At 29.1% G+C, this 23,129-nt stretch overlaps 3 protein-coding genes across 3 annotated transcripts; 2 read left to right on the top strand and 1 right to left on the bottom strand.

Moving 5' to 3' along the window:
- Window positions 1–895: 895 nt before the first annotated feature.
- LOC146529878 (macrophage migration inhibitory factor-like) lies at window positions 896–1,888 on the top strand. Its single transcript, XM_085201065.1, has 3 exons — window positions 896–1,103; window positions 1,213–1,388; window positions 1,633–1,888. Exons 1-3 carry the CDS (start codon window positions 996–998, stop codon window positions 1,703–1,705), a joined length of 357 nt encoding a protein of 118 aa, XP_085057191.1. The 5' UTR covers window positions 896–995; the 3' UTR covers window positions 1,706–1,888.
- Window positions 1,889–4,413: 2,525 nt separating this feature from the next.
- On the top strand, window positions 4,414–5,840 carry LOC146529877 (MIF-like protein mif-2). The gene is made up of 3 exons (XM_085201064.1): window positions 4,414–4,611; window positions 4,710–4,885; window positions 5,526–5,840. Exons 1-3 carry the CDS (start codon window positions 4,504–4,506, stop codon window positions 5,611–5,613), a joined length of 372 nt encoding a protein of 123 aa, XP_085057190.1. The 5' UTR covers window positions 4,414–4,503; the 3' UTR covers window positions 5,614–5,840.
- A 6,488-nt stretch (window positions 5,841–12,328) lies between these two features.
- On the bottom strand, window positions 12,329–23,127 carry LOC146529876 (uncharacterized). Its single transcript, XM_085200384.1, has 7 exons — window positions 22,824–23,127; window positions 22,435–22,557; window positions 20,997–21,508; window positions 20,430–20,731; window positions 18,492–18,619; window positions 17,157–17,336; window positions 12,329–16,419 (listed from the first exon to the last, which is right to left on the bottom strand). The coding sequence occupies exons 2-7, from the start codon at window positions 22,507–22,509 to the stop codon at window positions 16,180–16,182; spliced, it is 1,437 nt and encodes a 478-aa protein (XP_085056510.1). The 5' UTR covers window positions 22,510–22,557; window positions 22,824–23,127; the 3' UTR covers window positions 12,329–16,179.
- Between the last annotated feature and the right edge of the window lie 2 nt (window positions 23,128–23,129).

Here is a 23,129-nt window from a genome sequence, read left to right as displayed (position 1 = left end):
AGAGTTTAAAATAAGACCTTTTGCACCATTACACAGCAACAATTTTAACGAAATCTGATCAGGTATTGATAAAATCGTAAAGTCCATATATATTTTACCTGTTAGATAAGTAGAAATACGTCAAGACACGCGCTAGCATGTCCAGCCAAGTTAAGTAAAGCAGCTGTAAGCGCAATGTGTATTTTACAGCACACTTTACATACTCGAACCAAAATGAACTTAAACAGTTATTGATTATTATATAAACGTAACGTTTTAAAAACATATTTACAATAATGTACGTAATATTATATGTTTATAAATAAATTAAATTATTCCGTATGTGTTTTTATGTACATATTGAAAAATGTGTTTATGTAGTTATATAGATTCACGACAATCTGTTATGTTGTCGAATTTTATCTGTATACTTATAATAAAATCGTAAGAGGGTCGGTGTCTGTACTTGGAAGACATTTAAAAAAAAATGTTATTGGGAACCTTTATTAACCTGATAGAACTCAAAACAATGATTTTTTAATTTTTTGTCAGTTTGTCTGTGCGTTTGTTATCGCTAATCTCAGAATCGGCTTAACCGATTTAGATGCGGTTTTTACTATCTGGCAAGCTTCCGAAAACATATAGGGTTTATTTTATTACAATCGGTTCATATATAAAAAAGTTATGTCAATTTAAAGTATTTAGTTCGACAAATTTGCTAATTGCCGTAACAGTTATTTTATACAACTGTTTTACTGAATTGACTGAATCTTTAGTTTTCAATTACTTTATTAATATTTCTATTTCAAGCGGGCGTAGCCCCGCGCGGGCCCACTTGTTTATAATATTATGACATGACAACACATTTGCTTATCATAAAATAAATGATATGCATACTAATGTAATATCAACAAAAGATAAGTTGGGAGGAGCTGTCGTACGATATTTACTTTATTTATAAATAATAATCCATTCCGGATCGACGTTATTATAAAGAAGTGTACAAATACAACAAGATGCCTTGCTTAAAAATAGTGACTAACGTTGCAAAATCAAAGATACCAGCAGATTTTTTGTCCAAAATTTTACCAGTTCTGTCTGAAGGAGTAAGGAAACCACCTGAAGTAAGTACTTTTACAGCAATACCTCTGTAAATATGTGGATAATTAATATCAGTAGGTAAGAGTTTGTGCTGCTCACTATAAATTTGATTTCCTATGATATTATTTTCAGCTCTTTCTCTGCTCAATAGAAGGAGATTGCCAGTTATCAATTAATGGCAATACTCAACTTCCTGCCGCTATTGCTTCACTTGAGTCGATTGGAAACTTAGGTCCACAAGACAATCAGAGAATCGCAAAATTATTGTCATCTTTTATAGAAAAAGAGATTGGTGTAGTACCAGACAGGTTAGTAATAGTTAACAGTATATTAATTATACATTATAATAAGTTTTTCGTTCCAATCAAGTTATTTTCAATTTTCATTGTAAAAGTAAACCTAAAGAAAAGATCAGAATACTGTTTTTTTTTTTGCTCTGTTTTATGATTATATTCTTACCCTATTCACATTGTTATTATAAAACATTTTTTTTTAATTTTATAAAGGTATGAGAAAGCTTAATTTTGATAAATTACACAATCTTTATTCCAGATTTTTCCTGACTTTCTACGATCTTAAGGATTATAATGTAGCAAAAAATGGAGTTACTATTGCGAACATGTAAAATAGAGACGAAAACTGGGGTGAGATGGAAAACAAAACAAATCATATAATTAAAAAAACTACGATTTATTATATATATATATTAGAACAAACAGTTCGTTTATAACTTTTCTATTTTTAAATAATTTTTAACTGTAATGTTATATCAAATAAATTAATGGCAATAAGCCAATATTTATTCTAATGTTGTTTTTATACGATAAAAAATCGTTATCACTTCCAGCTTTTTTTATAAAATACTTACGTTATAAAATACCTAAAACGTTCGTGTAAATTATCTTCAATTCTATTAAAAATGTAATTAATAATATTATCTGTCCACTGCCCAACAATGTTTTATCTTTTGATTCGATTCGTCTCCATTCGTCCGTAAAGTTCGTTAAATCAATATAAAAGCGATGAAAAAATTAAGACATTATTATAACTATGTCATTTAAGATATTTTAAACTTCTATTAACGACTTATTTGCACGATTGACGTAAATAAAAAATATTATAAATGTAATAGTTGTGAGAATGGATGTTTGTTCCACTTTCAGGTAAAAATTACTGAATGGATTTTGATAAAACTTTACAATAATATAGCTTAAATATCAGAATAACACATAGATTACAATTTATGTAAACATTTTGTATAATTTTGATATAATGTAACTAAGTTTAATGGGGCAAACCCGCGTACGGGCTGCTTGTAACATAATAGATACTTTTCAAACTTTTAAAAATTAAATTTCATAATTTTTTAATTCCAATTTGTTTAAAATATATTTAATAGATAACCATACTTACTTTATTCCTCAAATACACTGAATTAACATTAAACAAATAAATAATCGTATAGTTCAGACATGCGAAGCCGCGGGCAGGCCGTTAGTAGATAATAACTGCGGAAGTTTCATGAATGAAAAATGATACATGATTTAAAAAATGCATATATTGAAATAAAAAATACACGTAAACGAAATTTGAATTGAGTTAAAAAGGTCCTGAGCAAATAGTTGTAACAATTTTAATAATAGATACTAATGAGACACCGAGTGCTGCTAGTAACATTAAGTTTCTAGAGTCTTACTAATTGCATACTAATGTTTACTTAGAATTTATGAATCGTCTGCATATAGTTTACGAGTTTATTTACATAGCAAACAACTTTAACCGTAATTTTGCTCTTTATCAGGGTTACGTAAATTATATAAAAACAGTTGTAGGTTCGATCACCTCTCCCCCAATGAGGGTTTGATCACCATTAGGTGGAATTCCCTAATGTAATCAAAATCAAAAAATAATAGCAAAATCGATTCTTTTATTTAATTTAACGTGTGATGTCTCAAGCTCCTAATGATTTTTAATATTTTTATTGTTGGTAAAATTGGAGAAATGCCCATTGCTTCTAGGCTTCTAGAACACTCTGATATCATTAAACACAAAATGTTACGAAATTAAACATTCGTTCAGAATTTGTACTAATACTATATATGCTCATGAAATTCCGAAAAAAAATATAGTTAAAAACACCCCCGAAAACAATAAATTAAGGTAACTGTTTTGAAAAATAAAAAGACTCTTCTAACACCTGGGATGCTATAGTAAATAGGTATATTATAAAAAATATTATTATACTGACATAGCCACATTACGCACGTTTTATCTACTAACCCGTCCTAAATACGCAAATTTCTTATTCATTAAAATGCTACTTACCAACGTTTCAAAATTTCAAAATAAAATTTGCTCAAACACAATAGACGACATATCAGCTTTATAGCTGCCTAAATGTTCATACATTTTTGTTTGGTTCATTATCGCTATCCTTTAAAAATTCGTAATTTTCAATGTCGTGCACTTGTTCTAGAGCTATATTCGTATTAAATATATCACCTGAATAAATGAAGGTGCTAACAAAAATAGAAAGTCATCATGCTATAATATAAGTACTTAATCATTTTGAAGTGGCAGATTAGCATCTACTGGCGGTTGGCAAAAATATATAAAGATTAGTATAAAACTTCAAGTCATGTCAAGCTGTTTAAAAAGAAGATTTTTAGATGTATAATATAGAGTAGAGATTATAGGTTTAGCTGTTTCTAAAGATATGTATAAAAGGTTTATTGCTGTAATAAAATAATATATCTAATATTAAATATTTTTATCTTAATTAATAATATATGAAAAAAATATTTGTAAGGATGTGCGTATGTAGCTAATGTTGAGAAAACATAAATATATTAAGCAAAGTGTAAATTTTATATTGTTTTAGTTGTTCTTCTACTTTTTTACCCAGTCTGACATTTTTATATATATATCTTTTTATGGCAAGCATATATATATTTTTAGCTTTAAGCATTATTACATTTACATCTTACCCTCATAAATGAGTTACGAAATATCAACATTCATCTACTTTTATATAATGGAACCAAATCTCTACGAGTTTTTTAGCTGCACGCTGTATCCTGCAAATATTTATTAATCATTCCCCCGACTTGGCATCGAATCCACAGCCGTCGCGTCCTCTGTCTCCGTCACGACGACTCTCTTCGAAATTATGTGTAATCAACAATTTGATAATGTAATTAATGCAAAATTTAAGCTTTAACTTCAAAAGTATATATATAATAATATTATCGCTTCGTAAATTTTTCCCAGATACTAATATAATGACTGTGCGTTAGCTTATCGTTTGTTAGGATTATCAGCAAGTATAAGTATTCGAGTAAAAAAAATGTTTTACACAAGACACATTCTAGCAGCAATCTTAGGTGTTTCTTAAAGTGAACAGTAAAAAAATCTTTTAAAAAAATGCCGATTGTTAAGATTATGACAAATGTTCCCCAATCAAAAATTCCTAAGGAATTATTGGGAAGAGCGATTGAAGTGCTTATGGATGGATATGGAATGCCAAGCAATGTAAGTATCCGTGCATGTATTAATAAAAAAATTATAATACTTTGAATTATTTAGATTTTAAAAATTTAATTAATTAAAGTATGGTACAATATTTTCAGCAATTTCTCATTGGTATAGAAGGAGATAGTGTCTTAAGCATCAACGGTGATACTGAACTTCCTGGAGCTATTGGAACTGTGGAAGCTGTTGTTAACATAAATGCAGAATATAACCAAAGAATAATAGATAAGTTGTCGGCGTTTTTAGAAAAAGAACTTGGTATTCCCCCTAATAGGTAAGTTAAAAATATATGGGTAATTTCCACAGATTTTGTGTTATTTTAGAGGTAATTTTCAGTTATGGCAATACCTTTTTAATCAAATTTGAATAGTATCGCAAAACTCAAGAAGCACTCGCAAAAATCAAGCAAATTAATAAATGTTCGTGAAATATTCCATTTACTTGCATAATTGTTTCTAATACACTGTTAGTGATCAAAGCCCATTTACTTTCAAACTTTAATAAGATTTCTTAGTAACGTAATATGGAACCATTTTCAAACACCGCTTGGTGGGTACCGTCAATTTAAATATTTCACTACGAATAATTTTAGAATTATTTATTTAATTATTATTGTTTTTTCTCTGATGATGTTTATTGAAAATACTTGTCAATTATGTCGCGTATAATAAATAAAATTTGCGTTGTAAAACTGTGTTGTACTTCAATATTACTTAAGGATTTCTAAGAATATGTTCGATATTTTAAAATGCTTAACAATAATTCTAAATATTGTAAGTGTTTCCAAATTTGTTGCCGTAATTTTGTAAAAAGTCTTTTTCCAAAAAAGTTAATAAGTATTATTGAAAAAAATAGCAATATTTCATACAAAAACTACTTTATACTACATTAAAAATATTTATATATCTTTTCAGGTTCCTCTTATCATTCTACCTTTTGGAAGATCATAATGTAGCGAAAAATGGTCTCATCATGCCAAATATGCCTCATTATAAGAAGTGAAGCAATCAAGATAATCTCAAATTTACTATAATATATTATGTAAAATATTTTTAGAAAACGTATAAAAATTAAAAATAACGAGATTCTAACGCGAAACCGCGCCTCTTGGAAGCAAGGCTCGGGTTTGACTTCTGTTTGTTAGAATTTTTATATGTTTTCTATACCTACTAATTGTATACACTTAAAAATTGTAAAAAAAATAATAAATTAAATAATAATAACCAATATACGTTTTTTTTTGTAAATTAAATCAAAGCACATCAGTTAGTTAGAATTTTTATATGTTTTCTATATCTACTAATTGTATACACTTAAAAATTGTAAAAAAAATAATAAATTAAATAATAATAACCAATATACGTTTTTTTTTGTAAATTAAATCAAAGCACATCAAGGTAACACTACAAAAAAAAATATGAAATGCTTTATCTATATATATATAAAAGGACATGTTCCCACTGACGCACAGGCGTAACCACTGTGCGTAGAAACGTGAAATTTGGACAGATGTTTATTTTCGTAATCTGGATTCTTTGTGGATACAAAGGGATTTTGAAAAATTTTAACCCTTGAGCTATGAAGTAGGGGGTTGAAAGTTTGTATGGAATTTGAAATTCAGACTTATAAAAATATTTCATTGAACACGTGTATCACGGTTTTTTGAATTCACCCCCTAAGGGTGCAAATAAAGGGTCGAAAGTTTGTATGGAAAAATCTTTAAATCGCCACCGATTTTTATAAAATTTGAAATTTAGACTCTTAAAAATATTTCATTGAACATGTTTCATGGTTTATTAGAATTCACCTCTAAGGGTAATAAGCAGGCGAAGCTGTGCGCGTCCACTAGTTTATAATAATAAATATTATCAAGCCCTGTGCTCTCTGCACAGGATTTCATATCTTAACGTCACAGCATCTAATAATTGTGTGTTCAATGTGTGTTCGATTTTCACTCCTGCAAACTAATTATTTCCATTTCCTTGCTTTGGAAATAAGAGAAACCACAGTTGAATTCTGCAATTCAACATGCATTCTTGAAAATTGGGTGGAAAGTATGGAATGAAGAGTGTTAAGAAAAATTAATTTGAAAAATCGTTTTTAAAATGCTGTCAATTAAAAATGTGTTTTTTTAAATTATTTTGTAAAATTTGCTAATTGTCATAACTACCATAATTAACTAATAAAAAGAATTTTATTATGTAGTTCATACATATTTTTAAAATAAAAGCTTATAGTAAATTCTGTGTAAGTAAAGTATGTGTGCAGTGGAATTTTGAATGCAGTGGGATTTTTAATGTAATGAAAAATTGTGTGTTCTATGCCCACTGCATTATTTTTATTTTACTTATCTTATCTATATATATAAAATCGAAAGGTCATTCACTCATCACGAAATCTCAGAAACTACATGTGCTAGGAATCTCTAATTTTCCATAGGAGTTATTTATAGGACGTAGGTGCTCGCTAAGACGGAAATTTGCAATATTCGACTTCTAAGGAGTTGTTTTTGGGGTCGAAAGTTTGTATGAAACTTCGTTATTACAAATGCTAGAAGTCTCAAATTTTGCATAGACGTCACTAGGACGTAGTCATGGAGACAGAAATTAATAATGACATAGTTCACGCGGGTGTAACCGCGAGCGGGCCGCTAGTAAGATATATGTGTAATATGTATAGCAAAATATTTAGCTCTCATACTCACAAATATGACAGCTAAAAAATATTACATGTACTTATTGAAAAAAAATATTTAAAGCATTAGAGTTTACACATACATCTCACAACAACTTTGATAAATAAAAATGAAGAAAATAAATGTATTTAAAGGCTGGCTGGCATGGTATTGAAACACAGTCTCTGGCTATAAATAAGAAAGTCAAATGATCAAATCCTACTCAATAGAATGAATTTATATTTTCATTTTCTTGCTCCGGTAACAAGACAAAGACTGGCAAATAATTTGGCTAAAAGTGGAAACAGAGGATCTTAACAATAGGCAATCTCTGCCTACAATACTTATTGTGGGATACAGTGTGATGTGAAACAAGAACAAAGTGTGCACAGGTTTTCCTCAATAAGAGTACATTATCCAAACTTTAACTGAAATTTCATACAGAAAAGATTCCCATACCATTCTATAACATCTGTTTAAAGGCATTATAGTTTCTGCTTGGTTTTATAGTCACTGGTATACTTAAAATAAATATGTTGTTAAGAAATAAGCTAAGATGGGATTGTTTTTAACAAATATTACCTAATTTTATTATCTCAAATACAATAGACCATTGAATATTATATTTGTTAGGAAAATATTTTTCAACATACACAATTATATTTTTACAAAAAAAAATCTAATCAATTTACACAATCATACATTGTTTAGGTATAAAAATTCTGGAAAAATTACAATGATACTGGTGAAAATTATGTAATCATTAGAAAATATAAATATTGCACAGTAAAAATTATGTTAAACAGAAATCAATGTCTGGTACAACACATTTAGAATAGTTCTTAAAGTTTATTGATGTTACTTTCTCAGTCCATTAAGTGGTTTTTAAAGTAATAACATGACTTAAAAGTAAAAGTAAAGTAAGAAAAGGTGTCAATTATAAAAGATAATTTTATATTTAAGTAGGTTTAAAATATATTGATAGTTTTAATACAGGAAATGAAGACCTCAATGTTTAGTCAAGCGTGGATAACTTATTTAAAACCAGATTTCATGGAGTAAATATTTTGTGAACTATTCCGTACTTAAATTGCCGCTTACCTGCTATAATTCCATCCATCTGCAGCAAAGCAGCCTCCAACAATTTAGCAGGATCTGATTCGGGCGAAGTTGGATTATTATCGCCATCAACTTGCGTCGATTTTCCCATTACAATAACACAATTAAACCGCTAGATTAAATAGCTTCGCAACTTGAAATAAACACGTAGAGAAATTAGTCCAAAAAAGTTATAATCAAAATCAAAAAGTTTCAGTCAACAAAACTTTGACAATAAAAGTTAAAACTTATTTGATAGTTCTGTGACAGAAGACAGCATAGAATATAAATGTTTTCTCTTTGTTAAGTCTTAACTCTTTTAAGTATTTAACTAACTTTATACGTAAAATGGAGTCAATAGAAATTGTTTTAAGACTTTAATTTAGGTTTATATGATGTTTTCGATTCTAAATACAAAAACAATGTAAATTGAAGTATTGGTTTTATAAATTGAGGGGTATAAAATTAATATAAATAATGTAAATTTATATATAATGTTATTTTAATATAGTTTGATTAATGTTTTAATGAAAGGACAAATAAATTCAGGTAGAAATTTGCAGTTAACTCTATTTCGGTATTTGGTTATTGATTCAATATTTCAATCAGTCTTTGTTTTTATACTACTCAATTATTATGCAGTAAAAATTGTTTATATACTTATAATAATTATATAAAAAATACAAAAATGTACATAATTTCTATTTAGACTAGATACGTGCATTGCCTTTGGGCCTTAGGTAAAGTATCGAAATCGAAAATTCGATCGAATTCTAAACTACTAAGAAGTGTATGTGGCGTTAAATTTTTTTTTTGAAATTAAAAAAAAAATGTTATTTATATGCTTTTTAAACAAGTATGTAATGAAAACTACCCTTGTTAGTAGTTCAAAATAGCAATAAAAGATACTCGCAATATTTCACTTTCGATACTTTTCCTATAGACTGAGATCCGGCCGTTGAATCCTGCATATACGAGTTTTCTTAATTAAACCTATATTGATGAATAATACATGATTAGTAGAACAGATTACACCTGGGTTGCCTGGAAGAATCCTGCCGCAATCACCTTTAATTACATTTTTTCGTAACTCATTTTTGGAGAAAATTGCACCCATACGTTTTTTATATGAATCGCACATCATTTGAAAGATAATCGCATAGGGAATTGGAAAATTAAGGGTTGCCAGCTCTCAGTCTGCCGCAAGTCTAGGGTTGCCTGGTTTAAACATGTCACTAAATGTTAATAATTTGCACTCATGTGTTTTTTTAATGAATTATATATCAAATTAAAGCTTATTTTTTTCTGAGCACTATAAAACAGGGTTGCCTGGAAAATTCCTGCCGCAAACAGGGGTTGCCAGCGTTTGAAATATTTTATTCCGGTTCCGTATTACTATGAGAATAGACGATGAAATGCGCGGTCTGCCTTATGTTTTAAAGTAAAATATTATATAATAGAAGGTCAATCTTAAAATCAATGTTTATTCTAATTGTTCACCTGTTAAATGATGATTTGATTCATATTAAGTACACGCAGAAAACTATTTAAAGATGAAATCATTCTTATTTTTCAAGTAAAATAATAATCCATAATATTGAGTCTTCGCAAAATTTATTTTATAAATAATAATATTTAGTTAAATAACCCTTTTAAAACAACTAAATTATCGAATTAAGTAAATGTTTACAAATATCGATCTATTATAAGGTATTAATTACAACATGTTTCCTTAATATAATGAGAGGTGACAATTATCGCGGATATTTTTTTTATTAATTAAGAAAATATAGAAAATTACATTTCAATAAACAATCTCTCTCTCTTCGCCCTCTGCTTGTTTGATTTGACAACGCCGTCCGTATCCGTAGAAAGAACTATGGCGCCCATCTTTTTGGTACGAATATTTAGGTTTTTGGAAAGTAAATGAAAACTATTCAACTAATAAAAACTATTAAAATATAGATAAAAAAATGTCGCTAGCAAGAACTTGTCCGTCTATGCTGATAGTTTTTAAGGCATTTAGGTCTGAAAGAATTGTTCTTATAATTATAATTAAGCGTAATCACTCACTCACGTCCCTAACTTAGTGTAATCAAAACTGAGGCAACTCCCACGGCCACAATTGTCTACATTTTATTAAACTATATAATTTAAACATTAAAGTATACTTACGTTTTGCATTAGAAAATAATTAAAAAATGCTTTATATTTTTGTTTTAAAACAATGAACTTTTTGTAACACTGTAAATGATAACCGTGCATTGTGTCACTATTTAAAAAAATGTCACTGTATAAAATTCATTTTTTGGTGAAACAATAACATGATTTTACACTTTTGGAGAGATTCCTTGTTAAATTCTATCACATTTTCACTCCTGCCGCACAAAAAACACGTCTTCATTTTTGTCAAGTAAAAACGTCTTTACTCCAAAACGAAAGGTAAGTAAGTAATATGCTGAAAAACAACTTATTTGGCCATCTGCACTTTCATTGCATTTAGAAACAATACATCTTCGAAAATAATTTTATTGCATTTGGTTTGCTTTGTATCGCGCCGTAAAATGTTTATCTATAGTAAAAAATAGCCAACTAATTGATATTTGCTGACTCTTGGTCATAAACCGTAAATAGCGTTTTTTAGTCGGTATTACTGTCGGATTTTCTTCGAATTTATTTTGCTAACTAGTTTTGTTTATTATAATTCTATTATATATATAAAAAAATTGCGGCAAGCGTTGTCAAATCAAACAAGTAGAGGACGAAGAGAGAGAGAGAGAGCGAGTTCATTGAAATGTATTTTTCAATATAATTTATAAAAAAAAATATCCGCAATAATGGTCACCCTTCATTATATTAAGGGAACATGATGTATATGTATGTATATTAATAGTTTATAGTAGATCGATATTTGTAAACATTTATTTAACTAGATAATTTAATTGTTTCAAAATGGTAATTTAAATTAATAAATAAATATTAGTATTTAGAAAATAGATTTTGCGAAGACTCAATATTATGGATTATTATTTTACTTGAAAAATAAGAATGATTTCAACTTTAAATAGTTTTCTGCGTGTACTTAATATGAATCAAATCATCATTTAACAGGTGAACAATTAGAATAAACATTGATTTTAAGATTGACCTTCTATTATATAATATTTTACTTTAAAACATAAGGCAGACCGCGCATTTCATCGTCTATTCTCATAGTAATACGGAACCGGAATAAAATATTTCAAACGCTGGCAACCCCTGTTTGCGGCAGGAATTTTCCAGGCAACCCTGTTTTATAGTGCTCAGAAAAAAATAAGCTTTAATTTGATATATAATTCATTAAAAAAACACATGAGTGCAAATTATTAACATTTAGTGACATGTTTAAACCAGGCAACCCTAGACTTGCGGCAGACTGAGAGCTGGCAACCCTTAATTTTCCAATTCCTTATGCGATTATCTTTCAAATGATGTGCGATTCATATAAAAAACGTATGGGTGCAATTTTCTCCAAAAATGAGTTACGAAAAAATGTAATTAAAGGTGATTGCGGCAGGATTCTTCCAGGCAACCCAGGTGTAATCTGTTCTACTAATCATGTATTATTCATCAATATAGGTTTAATTAAGAAAACTCGTATATGCAGGATTCAACGGCCGGATCTCAGGGATCGATTTATGCAACGTTTTGCGTGCTAAGCCACAGTTCGAAAAATATTAAGATGAAAAATATTATTTATTATTTGTTCTAGTTTTTAATTGATCATACTAACCAATCAATTTCAAATTTAATGTAAAGCCTAAAAATGTACCAATACTTGTATAAAGAACAATAAATAACATTTTGTAAAACAAAATATTGTCATAGGTATTTCTTAATTCTTATAATGAATGATAATATAACGTTAATCACAAGTAAAGAAAGGAAAATAATAAAACGATCGTAGAGTACTTTATCTCATAGTTTATTTATTAATGTTTCATTAGACCCTTTACCAAATTATTATATGTAAATAAATAGAACTACATACTTGGTAGTAAGTACCATTTTATATTTCTAGATCATCGTAACAATACGATAATATTTCAACTGCAAATAAACTTTATCCATTATAAAAACAAGCAAAACAGCCATATTGCAAATATTTTACTATACATAAATAAATAACATTTTGTTTAATTCTTTATAATACTTTTTGTGTAAATATATATATATTTTTTAATGTGACAAACAGTTAAAAATTCACACATCTATAATATAATTGAATAGATTTCAAAAACATGATTTTTATAATTTATATTCTCATTTTATTACTGATCTAAGGCACAATCTGCTATAAACATGATATTTTCACTATCACTCATTAAAACTGGTAGATCATAGTTTTTCGTTATAAGATATTATTAGTAAAATATGTTATTTTTACTCTTAATAATGATAACACAATAAATGTAACAGCAAATATCAACGATGATCTCAATTTGCCTACCATTAAAAATGACACAGGTCTACAAAAAAAAATGTCTGCTTATAATTTCAACTCATTTATATAGTTTATAAAGAGTTTATCTAAGAAAGTAGTTGCATATTATAAAAAATATTTAAATATCTGTTAAGTTCACAACTAAAACAAGGGGAAATATGATAAATTTAAATTGTAAAAATTTCCGAGGGCGTAGATATTTTTGATGTTTTATCGTTTTGTTTTGTTGTGTTTTGTTTTGTTTTATGTTTTAAAAAAATGTATAGACAGAAGAATAGTTTAAAAAACGCAAGTACCACCGCGGCACTCGGACGGTATCTAAGTGACGCAGTTTGAAACCCTGTTCTATTTTTTCTAAAAGTTTTATACATTTTCTAAAATAATATACAAATATTTTTTTATTGGAGACCTGTTCAAATAATTTCTTTAAGACAATTTACTTAAACTACAAATTACACACATAACAACTTAAAACAAATTAAAATGTTGGTAAGCTGTGTTTTGGTATTAAGGTGAGGATTGCTACACTATAGAGCATTCTGTTATGTAAAATATTACATTAAGTTTTAAAAACGTGTAGATATGTGGGCTTTATTATATTATTAAATATGTAAAAAATTAAAAGCAATAAGTTAAAATTGTTTGTTGCTAAAAAATATTTTTAATATTCCTTCCTATTTCTATCATATGTATAACGTCATTTCAGTAAAAACGTTTTTGAATAGTAAAAAGATCCCACACATCTATTAAAATTGAATATCAAATTTTACCTAGAATGCCGCCAAATCGTACTGAACATAATTTTGTATTAATCATGACCAATAGCCACATAAGTATTGAAATACTGCTAAGAATTAACTATACAATTGACATTTACTTTGCATTGCTTTGAAACAATTACAATTATTATAATCTACATCCTACGACCACACAAAAATAGAACATGAAATTGCAACAATTAATCAATGGCTGTGCTAAGATTAAATTTGTATATAATTTCAAAAAGTCATAGCTATTTGGTGATGGAAGATAAATAAATCACAATAAAACTTACTGTGAGAACAAATGTAGACATGTTATACATGTATTCTAATATTTGTATTATTACATCTGCCTATCATGTATTTATTGTAAAATAGACGTTTTTCGTAAAAAGAACTGTGGTTTGACTAAATAAAATATATAATAGCTATAAGTATGACTACAAACATACATTGCAATGTCATTTATCCTTAGCACAGCATCAATCCAATAATATAAGTAGATAAATTTATCTATATATATGTAAACATATGTTACTCTGTAAACTTTATAATTAAGATCTTCTTAATTTTTATACTATAATCTATAAATATATTATCTCTATTAAATATTAAAGGCAATATCTATCGTTAGATGGACGGATCGATTAAAGGCGCCCAACGGGGGTTACCAATTAATAATATTAATAGCTCTTAAGATAATCTACACTTAATTCTAGTGCAGCGTTACGGACCATACAATCCACGTCTACACGAAAAAAAAACAACAATGAAATATAATTATATAAGAATATCTATAAATAAATATGTGTTGCTCGTTCAGGTAACTCACTAGGTCCACGCAAAGCACGGTTGAGTAGGGTTGCCAGCTACTCAAAAAACACTCAATTTAAATAATCTTCGTTATTAGACAGAAATAAAAAAATATCAATATTTCTTATATCTATATAAAATGTCACAAAGGAAAAATAAATACTGAAAATGAAATTACTATTTAGATTCATAGCCGACAACCCTACCGACAGAGCACCCCGCACCGACTTTAACGCTACACATTTCGATAACAAAACAAAATAAAAATTATATAAGTTCGTTGGTAAACATAATTTCAGTTCCACCTAAAGTCAATTTAGTAAACTTAACAGGCAAGACCACAACCGATATTAAGTACTTATTAGCTACAGGAATGTAAATCTCAGGTTAGACATAAGTCATAACGTAAATAATTTGACCAATTAAATCTAACATTTTTTTAAGTACTGAAATTGTAATAAATAACTAGAATAGTTTGTCAGACTATTCCATATTCTTTAAAATAGTTCACCATTATTGAGCACTTTATTTTAGACAATATATATTAAAAAATGTACAGAAAATATAATTTTATAATATTTAAATCTCTTTATCGACGGATTTACCAATTAACATCAAATAAAATGTTACAAATTAATTATTAATAAAATACCATTAAAAGCACTTGAATAATTAATCATGATATGCGTGAAAAAATAAATAAAATGTTTGTGCGAAAAACGACGCAAGTACTTCAATCATAATAATACAATTGTTGAGCCGTTTTCAAATTGTTGAGCAAGTGCGTTTTTTACGACGGTTTTTTTTATAAAACATAACCTATGCACTACAAAAGAGCACAATCTTTTAAGTACACAATCGATGTGGGTACATCTTTCTAAATTTAGAATATAAATAATAACAACATAAAAAAAACACTTGTACATTAAGTATTAGTCGTGGACTTGCATCACATGCGTTAAATAGAAAATATAAAATTAACAACGGAATGTTAGAATTCATAATTCCGTACGGTTACTTGATCACAATAAATCAGGGACATAACAAGGCTTTGCCTTCTATAAACATCTTGAATAACAGCGAAATGTAAAAATATATTAATTTGTACACTCTTTACTATAAGCTTTTAATAAACATTTGTAAAATTCACTATCGCACCAAAATATATTCTATGAATATTGTATCGAATAACGCCCAATGTACAATTCTAGTACAGAGAAATTAAATAATAAATAAAATAAATCTTTTAAAGACAATATTTAAAGTATCACTTCATTCCCCACCAAAGACGTAGTTTAATTTTTTTTATGTCAATCTCAATAATATATGGAATGTACACATTACAATTTGGAATGTCAATATTTGGACGATCCACGTTAGGTGAGTTCTTACCTGAATATACCCAAAAACTCCATTTTGTCTTATCAGCAACAATTTTAACACTAAAATATCCATACAAATATCCTCGCTCATTTACCTACAAATTACCACTAAATAACCTTCAAACAAAAAAAATAATAATTTGCACTTTAAGTTTAATAGCTTCGGGGGGACGTTCTTGCGTGTGAAGCACTTCCGCATACACAATAAAAATTAAAAAAAAAAACAAAGGAAAAAATACAATTAAAAAGTCCATGAAAAAAAAGTGAGGTAAATAAGAATTGAAGTGCTTTACGCCAATACGTATGACAGACAGTGCACAGATAATAAAGTCAATGGAACGGCCCCCCAGCAAACAGTCATTGGTGACTCTTGCTCAGCAGGTGGGAATTGAACTCGTACACATTGCAACACTGTTCCCCACATATGTTGCACTTCCAGGGGTTGGAGTCGCAGTGGCACCCTTTGTGGAGGAAGTAGAGGGTTGAGTCGGGGAAGGTTATGGAGCAAAATGCGCATACAAGCGATGACGGTAGCATGGAAGCGTCGCCGTGCGTCGATGTTATTATACCGCCTTCCGATGGAGATGCTCGCGATGTCTGTGAATTATAACATTTTATTTATTTCTTAATTCTTAATTTCTTTTTTCTTTCTTAATCTATACTAATATAATAAAGCGGAAGAGTTTGTTGTGTTTTTGTTTTGTATGAAAGCTGCATTCTTCAGAAGTGCTATAGGCTATATAATATTACATTACACATATGTACTAATAAATTAAAATAGTTTCTAATTTGACATGCAATTTATTCTGCCATGTTAATAACAACCGTCGTTGCTAAGCACCGGTTTGCAAAGTTTCTTTGTTGTTTTAAGAAAACGTCACCCAAAATGAACTTATATTTTGATATTCATCCTTATAAAAATAAATATATTATATAATATTTAATAAATATTCTTATAGTTCAAGCAGGCGTAGCCGCGTCCGGGTCCACTAGTTCTTAATAAGCCACAATTACATTGGAAAACGCTACTCTCGAAACGTAGTGTTGAGTCACTATTTAGAACCAATATTGTAACTCTGGGTAGAAAGTGTTGAGTGTCTTAACATTCTGCCTATCCTGCTATATATAGTATACAGCGAGCTATTGAACAGGACCATTGTAACTTCACATATATAATATGGCCATGAAAGATCGGAAGAAAGCAGTTGTATGCTCCACCAAGCCACTCACACTTCATAAGACTAGATTATAGAGAAAAAATAGAACAATAATAACAATACTTAAAAGGGAAAGCAATGTATGTAGAGTGTTTTTGGTGTTTGTTGTTTACTTACATTGGACCCCCTCGTGCGTCCTCTAGCGGAGATGCGCCGGCGCAGGTCCTCGCGCAGCAAGCTCTTGAGCGGCGACACCTTGATGAGGGAAGATAAGCTCGAGGACACGTCGCGCTTGTCTGTACCATTCGCTTCACCGTCACGGTCTGTTGTGTTGGAATCATCTTGGGTGTTTGGTTCCTGTAATATCAAAGGATACTATATTAACTAATTTGTTGTATAATCCATTTTCCAAAAAAAAATCCATTTTCATCTATTTCATCAATTTGTAGCCTTTATAATAAAAATTGAATATAATAATTAAAAAATATAAAAATTGCCTTTATAATAAAAATTGTAGGAATATCAACATATTTTGAATAAAGTAATAAATCATTCTGGGGCATATATTTAAAAAAACCAACTTAGGTTATTAAAAAAAATTACTTCAAGTTTTGCTTACTTTCCATTTTTGTATCTATGTTACATATAATTATAAAAGTAATTTTTTGAATACAGTGTCGAATATTTTTATGACCTAACTAAATTTCTCTTAATTAATTCCAGTTTATTCATGATCTCATTGCAACATAAATGTACCGTTACTTTGATTCCCTTTATTAACTTTTTAATAAAACCTATACATGTATGTATAGCTATAGGTCTCTAGTTATCTATACTAATATAATAAAGCGGAAGAGTTTGTTGGTTTGTTTGTTTGAACGCTAAGATCTCTGGATCTACTGGATCGATTTACTTTGTTCTTAATTTGTATGAAAGCTGCATTCTTCAGAAGTGCTATAGGCTATATAATATTACATTACACATATATACTAATAAATTAAAATACTTTCTAATTTGACATGCAATTTATTCTGCCATGTTAATAACAACCGTCGTCGCTACGCGACCGCGTTCGTTACCGTATCATTTTGATATTCATCAAATATTATATTCTTATATTTCAAGCAGGCGTAGCCGCGTCCGGGTCCGCTAGTATATGTATATATGTATAACTAGCGACCCACATTCAGCTTAAAGCTATTTTTATATTATAGAAATGATACAAAACCTTTACATAAATTGTAGCTTTTGTGCTATTCTAATGTATAATGTATATAAGTTTCATCTAAATCTGTTCAATAGTTTTTGCGTGAAAATTAAATAGACATCCTACTGAACAGATCCTATTAAAATTTCGAGGATAAATTAATAATATTTATAGGGTAATTTCTAGATTCATATAAAGAGAATTTATTTATAATATTAGTATTACTATCTAATTATGTAAAAGGACAAAATATAAAATAAACCACATTAAAACATAAAAAAAATTAGACAAAAAGAAATATGTACCTGTTTGATAGGTATTAGTGTAATCGATGGTGTAATGTTTGTAGGAAGTCCGGCAGAAAGGGAACTACTGGCTACTGCACTGTCGCCAGATTGTGGAGAACTTGGACCTTCGCCGTTCATGCGTGACTCTGTAATTTATAAATTTTAGAAATTAAACATTTCATATAATATAAGTTTTAACTTCATGCTACAGCATGAAGTTAATCCCATATATAACAAGGTAGGCAGGACAACTGGTCTTAGTACTAGTTACAGTCCGTTACCCTTTACGTTATTTACAACATAAGCTTCATCATTTTCACCTAAGGATTGCAAGCCTTGGACACAAAAATTGCGCACAAACTCTTAGTCTAGTCTTGAATCAATTCCATATTTTTACGTTTTTTTCGTGCTTTCGCTCAGTCTTTATATGGTCTGCCAGAAGAATTCATTTTAGTTTCTTGCAAATATTCCAACAGAATAACCACATGCATTCCAATTAACTTTAAATTCTAGTTTCAGTCCATCCATCCATCGTTTGTTGTATTTTGTTACTAACTTTTTTGAATGCTCTTTCTTTTAGTTTGTATGTCTGATGATGACAAATAGAAGTTCTCTCTAATAAAAGTTTTCTATTTCAGAAGTATTTTTCCCTTCATAATTGAAGGGATATTGCAAAGTGTGTAACTAAGATAATTAGGTAATAGAAACGATGTGGTAAAATATGGCTACTTTAGTAAAACTTTACTTTACTTTAGTAAACTAGATGGTATTTTTATACTTATCCAGAAAAGAATTTTGTGCAAAACCATAATGACCTAATTAAATAAAATATGTTATATTAAAGACAGTATTTCAGCAATGACTGTTATCAATTAACCAATATATTTAGATATAAAAATGATAATTTTATCACATTCGTGGTTGGGATGACCACAAGAAACGTTATGTTTAAAAATATATATATTATAAGCCAAATATATATATATTATAAGCCTTAAGGTTGCCTGGCAGAGATTGCTATTAAGCAATAAGGCCACCTTTTGTACATTTATATATATATTTTTTATTGTATTTGTGTCGTGTCTTGGGTGTACAATAAAGAGTTATTATTATTATTTTCCATGTTAAAATAAGCCCTCTGGTAGTTTTATTTAAGCTTATAAAACAAAAACGATCTAAATCATAATAATTCTAGATCTAAATATTTCTTTTTTTTTCCTCTAAATCAGAATGAGGCAAATATGCGCAAAATTATTTTTTTTCTCTTGAGTAATTCTTGAATAGTTGTAAGTCTATCATACTACACTTTTATCGGCAGCGGCAGCCAGCGGCAATAGTGAAAAGTCCAATTAAAAAAAGATTATCTTATAGTGTATCACATTTATAAATTTTAAGATGTCTTTACAAAGACAATTATTTATTAATAATTAATTATATTTCATTAAAAAGATAATAGGCTTTAGAAAAATGTATAATATTAAATATAGTTACTACAGAAACCAATAAAGAAAATAACGCTTAAATATTGCTGTGGTATGGAAAATAGGGAAATACCAAAGTATATTGTTTGAAGGTTATTTTGGAAATTTTAAAGTAAAATTTAAAACAAAAATCTTATTCTATTAATATTTGTGTGCATCATTTATGAGATGCTCTTATATAGGAGCACCTCACTGTGTGCAGACTCAATATTAATAATCAAAAAATCTTTGAGTTATTTCCTCATCATCATGGTTGTCATCAACTACATGTTTTTACTATAAATATATTTTGATTGTAATGTCTCAGGATCTAGACTCATGTGGAATTTTTTAAAAACTAGGTCAAAATGGTCTCGGAAGAGCCTTTTTTACATATAGAGTCTTTATTACATATATATTTTTGTACAGGTTGATGTACCAAAAACATGTTGAATATATTAACAATAACATTTCTAAAAAAATTGATTAGCTATACCTTGGTGATTAGTTTGTCCAGGTGAAAAAGTTTCATTATTATCAGCCATAGATATTTCCACATGTGGTGTTAAATAATGCATTGGAGGTGTTGCATTATCTACTGAACGGGCTCCATTACTGTCTCCACTGTCTGAATATGCTGCAGCGACGGAAACTGAAAGGCCAGAGCCCAATGCCCCTAATGCAGTAATTGCACTAGGGTCCATGGTGCCATCTGCGTATGCTGCATTGGCTATGCCGGCAGCAAGAAGTGACACAGAATTGTTGCCTGGACCAGGATTGTCTAAGTCTATTCCATGTCTGAAAATTATGATAAATGCTACTATAATAGATTAGCATATACATATAAAGTTTAAAAAAATTGTAGCATATTAGTAAGTATGCCATTCTTTTTCGAGGTGCATGTTGAATAGCAGAACTCAATGCCACACTTCATCTTGTTGTAAAGTACAGCAAGTGCAGCATCCTTTGAGTGGGAATTGAATCCATAATCTTGTGTAGCATTTGATTAAAAAGAATAAATATATTCTTATTTTATACTTAATTAATTCATATTTATAATTACCTGTTATAGAAGTGGACTCTTAAACTTTTCATAGTGGGGGCACGATAACTACAAAGTGGGCAAGTCTTAACAAGGTCATGCTGTCCAACATGTTCATTCTGGAAATGTGCACGCATAGCGATCTGTCGTTGGAAACCTCTGTTGCATATAGGGCAATGATATGGCAAGCTTTTTGTGTGAGTTGTAAAATGTTCTGCTAAATGATCCTTTCTAAAGAATCTTTTTTGACAAACACGACACTCATAAGGTTTGACCCCTGTGTGTCGCATTTTATGTCTACGCATATTAGCGCCATTTGAAAATTTCATGTTACAGACATCACACTCAAAGAGTTTTCGGTGTGGCCTTGCATCGGTATTTTGGGCTGCGGCAACATTATTGTTGTCAGGGGAGCACTGAGCCATGTGTGTTGTTAATGCTCGACTACTTAATGTACTGAAACTGTTGCATGTGGTACACTTTAGAAGTGTACCACTGCCCCTTTTAGGAGTCTCCTTACTTGCCGTTGGCACCTGAAATTATAATTATAATAAGAAAAGTTGTATCATTATATGTGTAGAAGGTTAAATGATAATTATACTAACAAATCATAAAGATTCATAAATATTGTGACAATACCAGTATTTTTTAAATAATAAAGAATTAAATTTAAAAAAAAAAATTGTGTATCCACAATATTACTTGTAAAAATTTCAAATATTTAAAATACATTAAACATAATTACAAAATGACCACATTATAGAAACACATTATATGTTACATAATATTCTGAAATGAATCAACTTGTTTGTTTACTAAAACTGACATAACAATAAAATATAAATAAATCAGCTTCATGCTGTATCCTGCATTGTGTTAAGAAACTCTGTTTTGCACTTTCCACTGAGTTCTGGAAGCATTGTGTATAAAATGGCGGAACTCAACGCTGCGCTTTACCTCAACACCGGAGCGAAGAAATAGAAATATAAATAAATATTCCATTTTCTCAAGTGGGGATCGAACCCACAACCAGTCGATTTTACAGTCGCACTTTGTGCCCCTGCACTACAATTCCCAATAAAATATAAAACAAAATATTAAAACTGTTAATGTAAGCAAGCACTTTAAACTTCATACAAATAAGATTATATTAATTAAAATATGCTCATTATATTGTCAATAAGTAATTAAATATAAAACATATTTCAATAAGTGTAATTATGAGTATGCATTACTGAATAAGTTCAGTAAGTTGAACACTAATATAATAATAATAAAATTATGACAAGTAAACAATATGTTCTAAAAACATATAAATGTTACATCAAGCTTGATGACTACTTTAAGTGCTGTAAGTATTGATTAGTCCAGAATTTAAAAAACACATAAATAAAAAAATAACCAAATAAATAGAATGTAAGCTATATTTTCATAAATAAATTATTTACAGGAAACTAACCGGTTCATTTTTAACAGCAGTCAAATTTGGCGACACGGTGCCAGAATCGGCCTCTGTTTCCCCTTTTGATGACATCACATTAGGTCGCGATCTATCTGATCATCACTCTCCCGCCTTGCACGTCTACAACACAACACAAATTAGCTTATTTTTTTCTTAACACTACTTAAAATCACTATTTGAATAAAGCTTCATTACGAAAAACATTATTTAATAACAATTTATGAAAAGAATGGCGAGGTGACCCATTTACGAAAACATACGAATTATCGACTGACAATATATTATTTATAAATCTTAAGAATTCTATCCCATGCACATCTCACAACACTAAAATTTAATATAAAAACAATGTTTACTGGTTAAAAATGAGAAATTATCACACTCACTTGATAGCCCGTCTTGATACGTCGACAGCCAGAACAGCGGTATTTTAGGGAGAGATCGCTATGTGGCCTAATTCAATGCTTGAACTCTATGCACAAAATACGTGTTACACGAATAACTGTAAATGCACAAATAAGTGGGCCCCCACCATTAACTTATGTTAATTATACATTTAATAACATTTATAACTTTTTATTTATCCTAAAGAATTTTTTAAATCTAAAATGAAATCACTAACATTTTTATCAAACCTTTACCCATTCTGTTACACTACTTGCTCGTCTACGATGGTTCGGATAAATAAAACA

This window comes from Heliconius melpomene, chromosome 17, assembly GCF_056956725.1.
Source record: "Heliconius melpomene rosina isolate 202511_hmr_F chromosome 17, ASM5695672v1, whole genome shotgun sequence".
In the NCBI taxonomy this organism is placed as follows: Eukaryota; Metazoa; Arthropoda; class Insecta; order Lepidoptera; family Nymphalidae; genus Heliconius; species Heliconius melpomene.
This window is presented reverse-complemented; position numbering and strand designations above follow the sequence as displayed.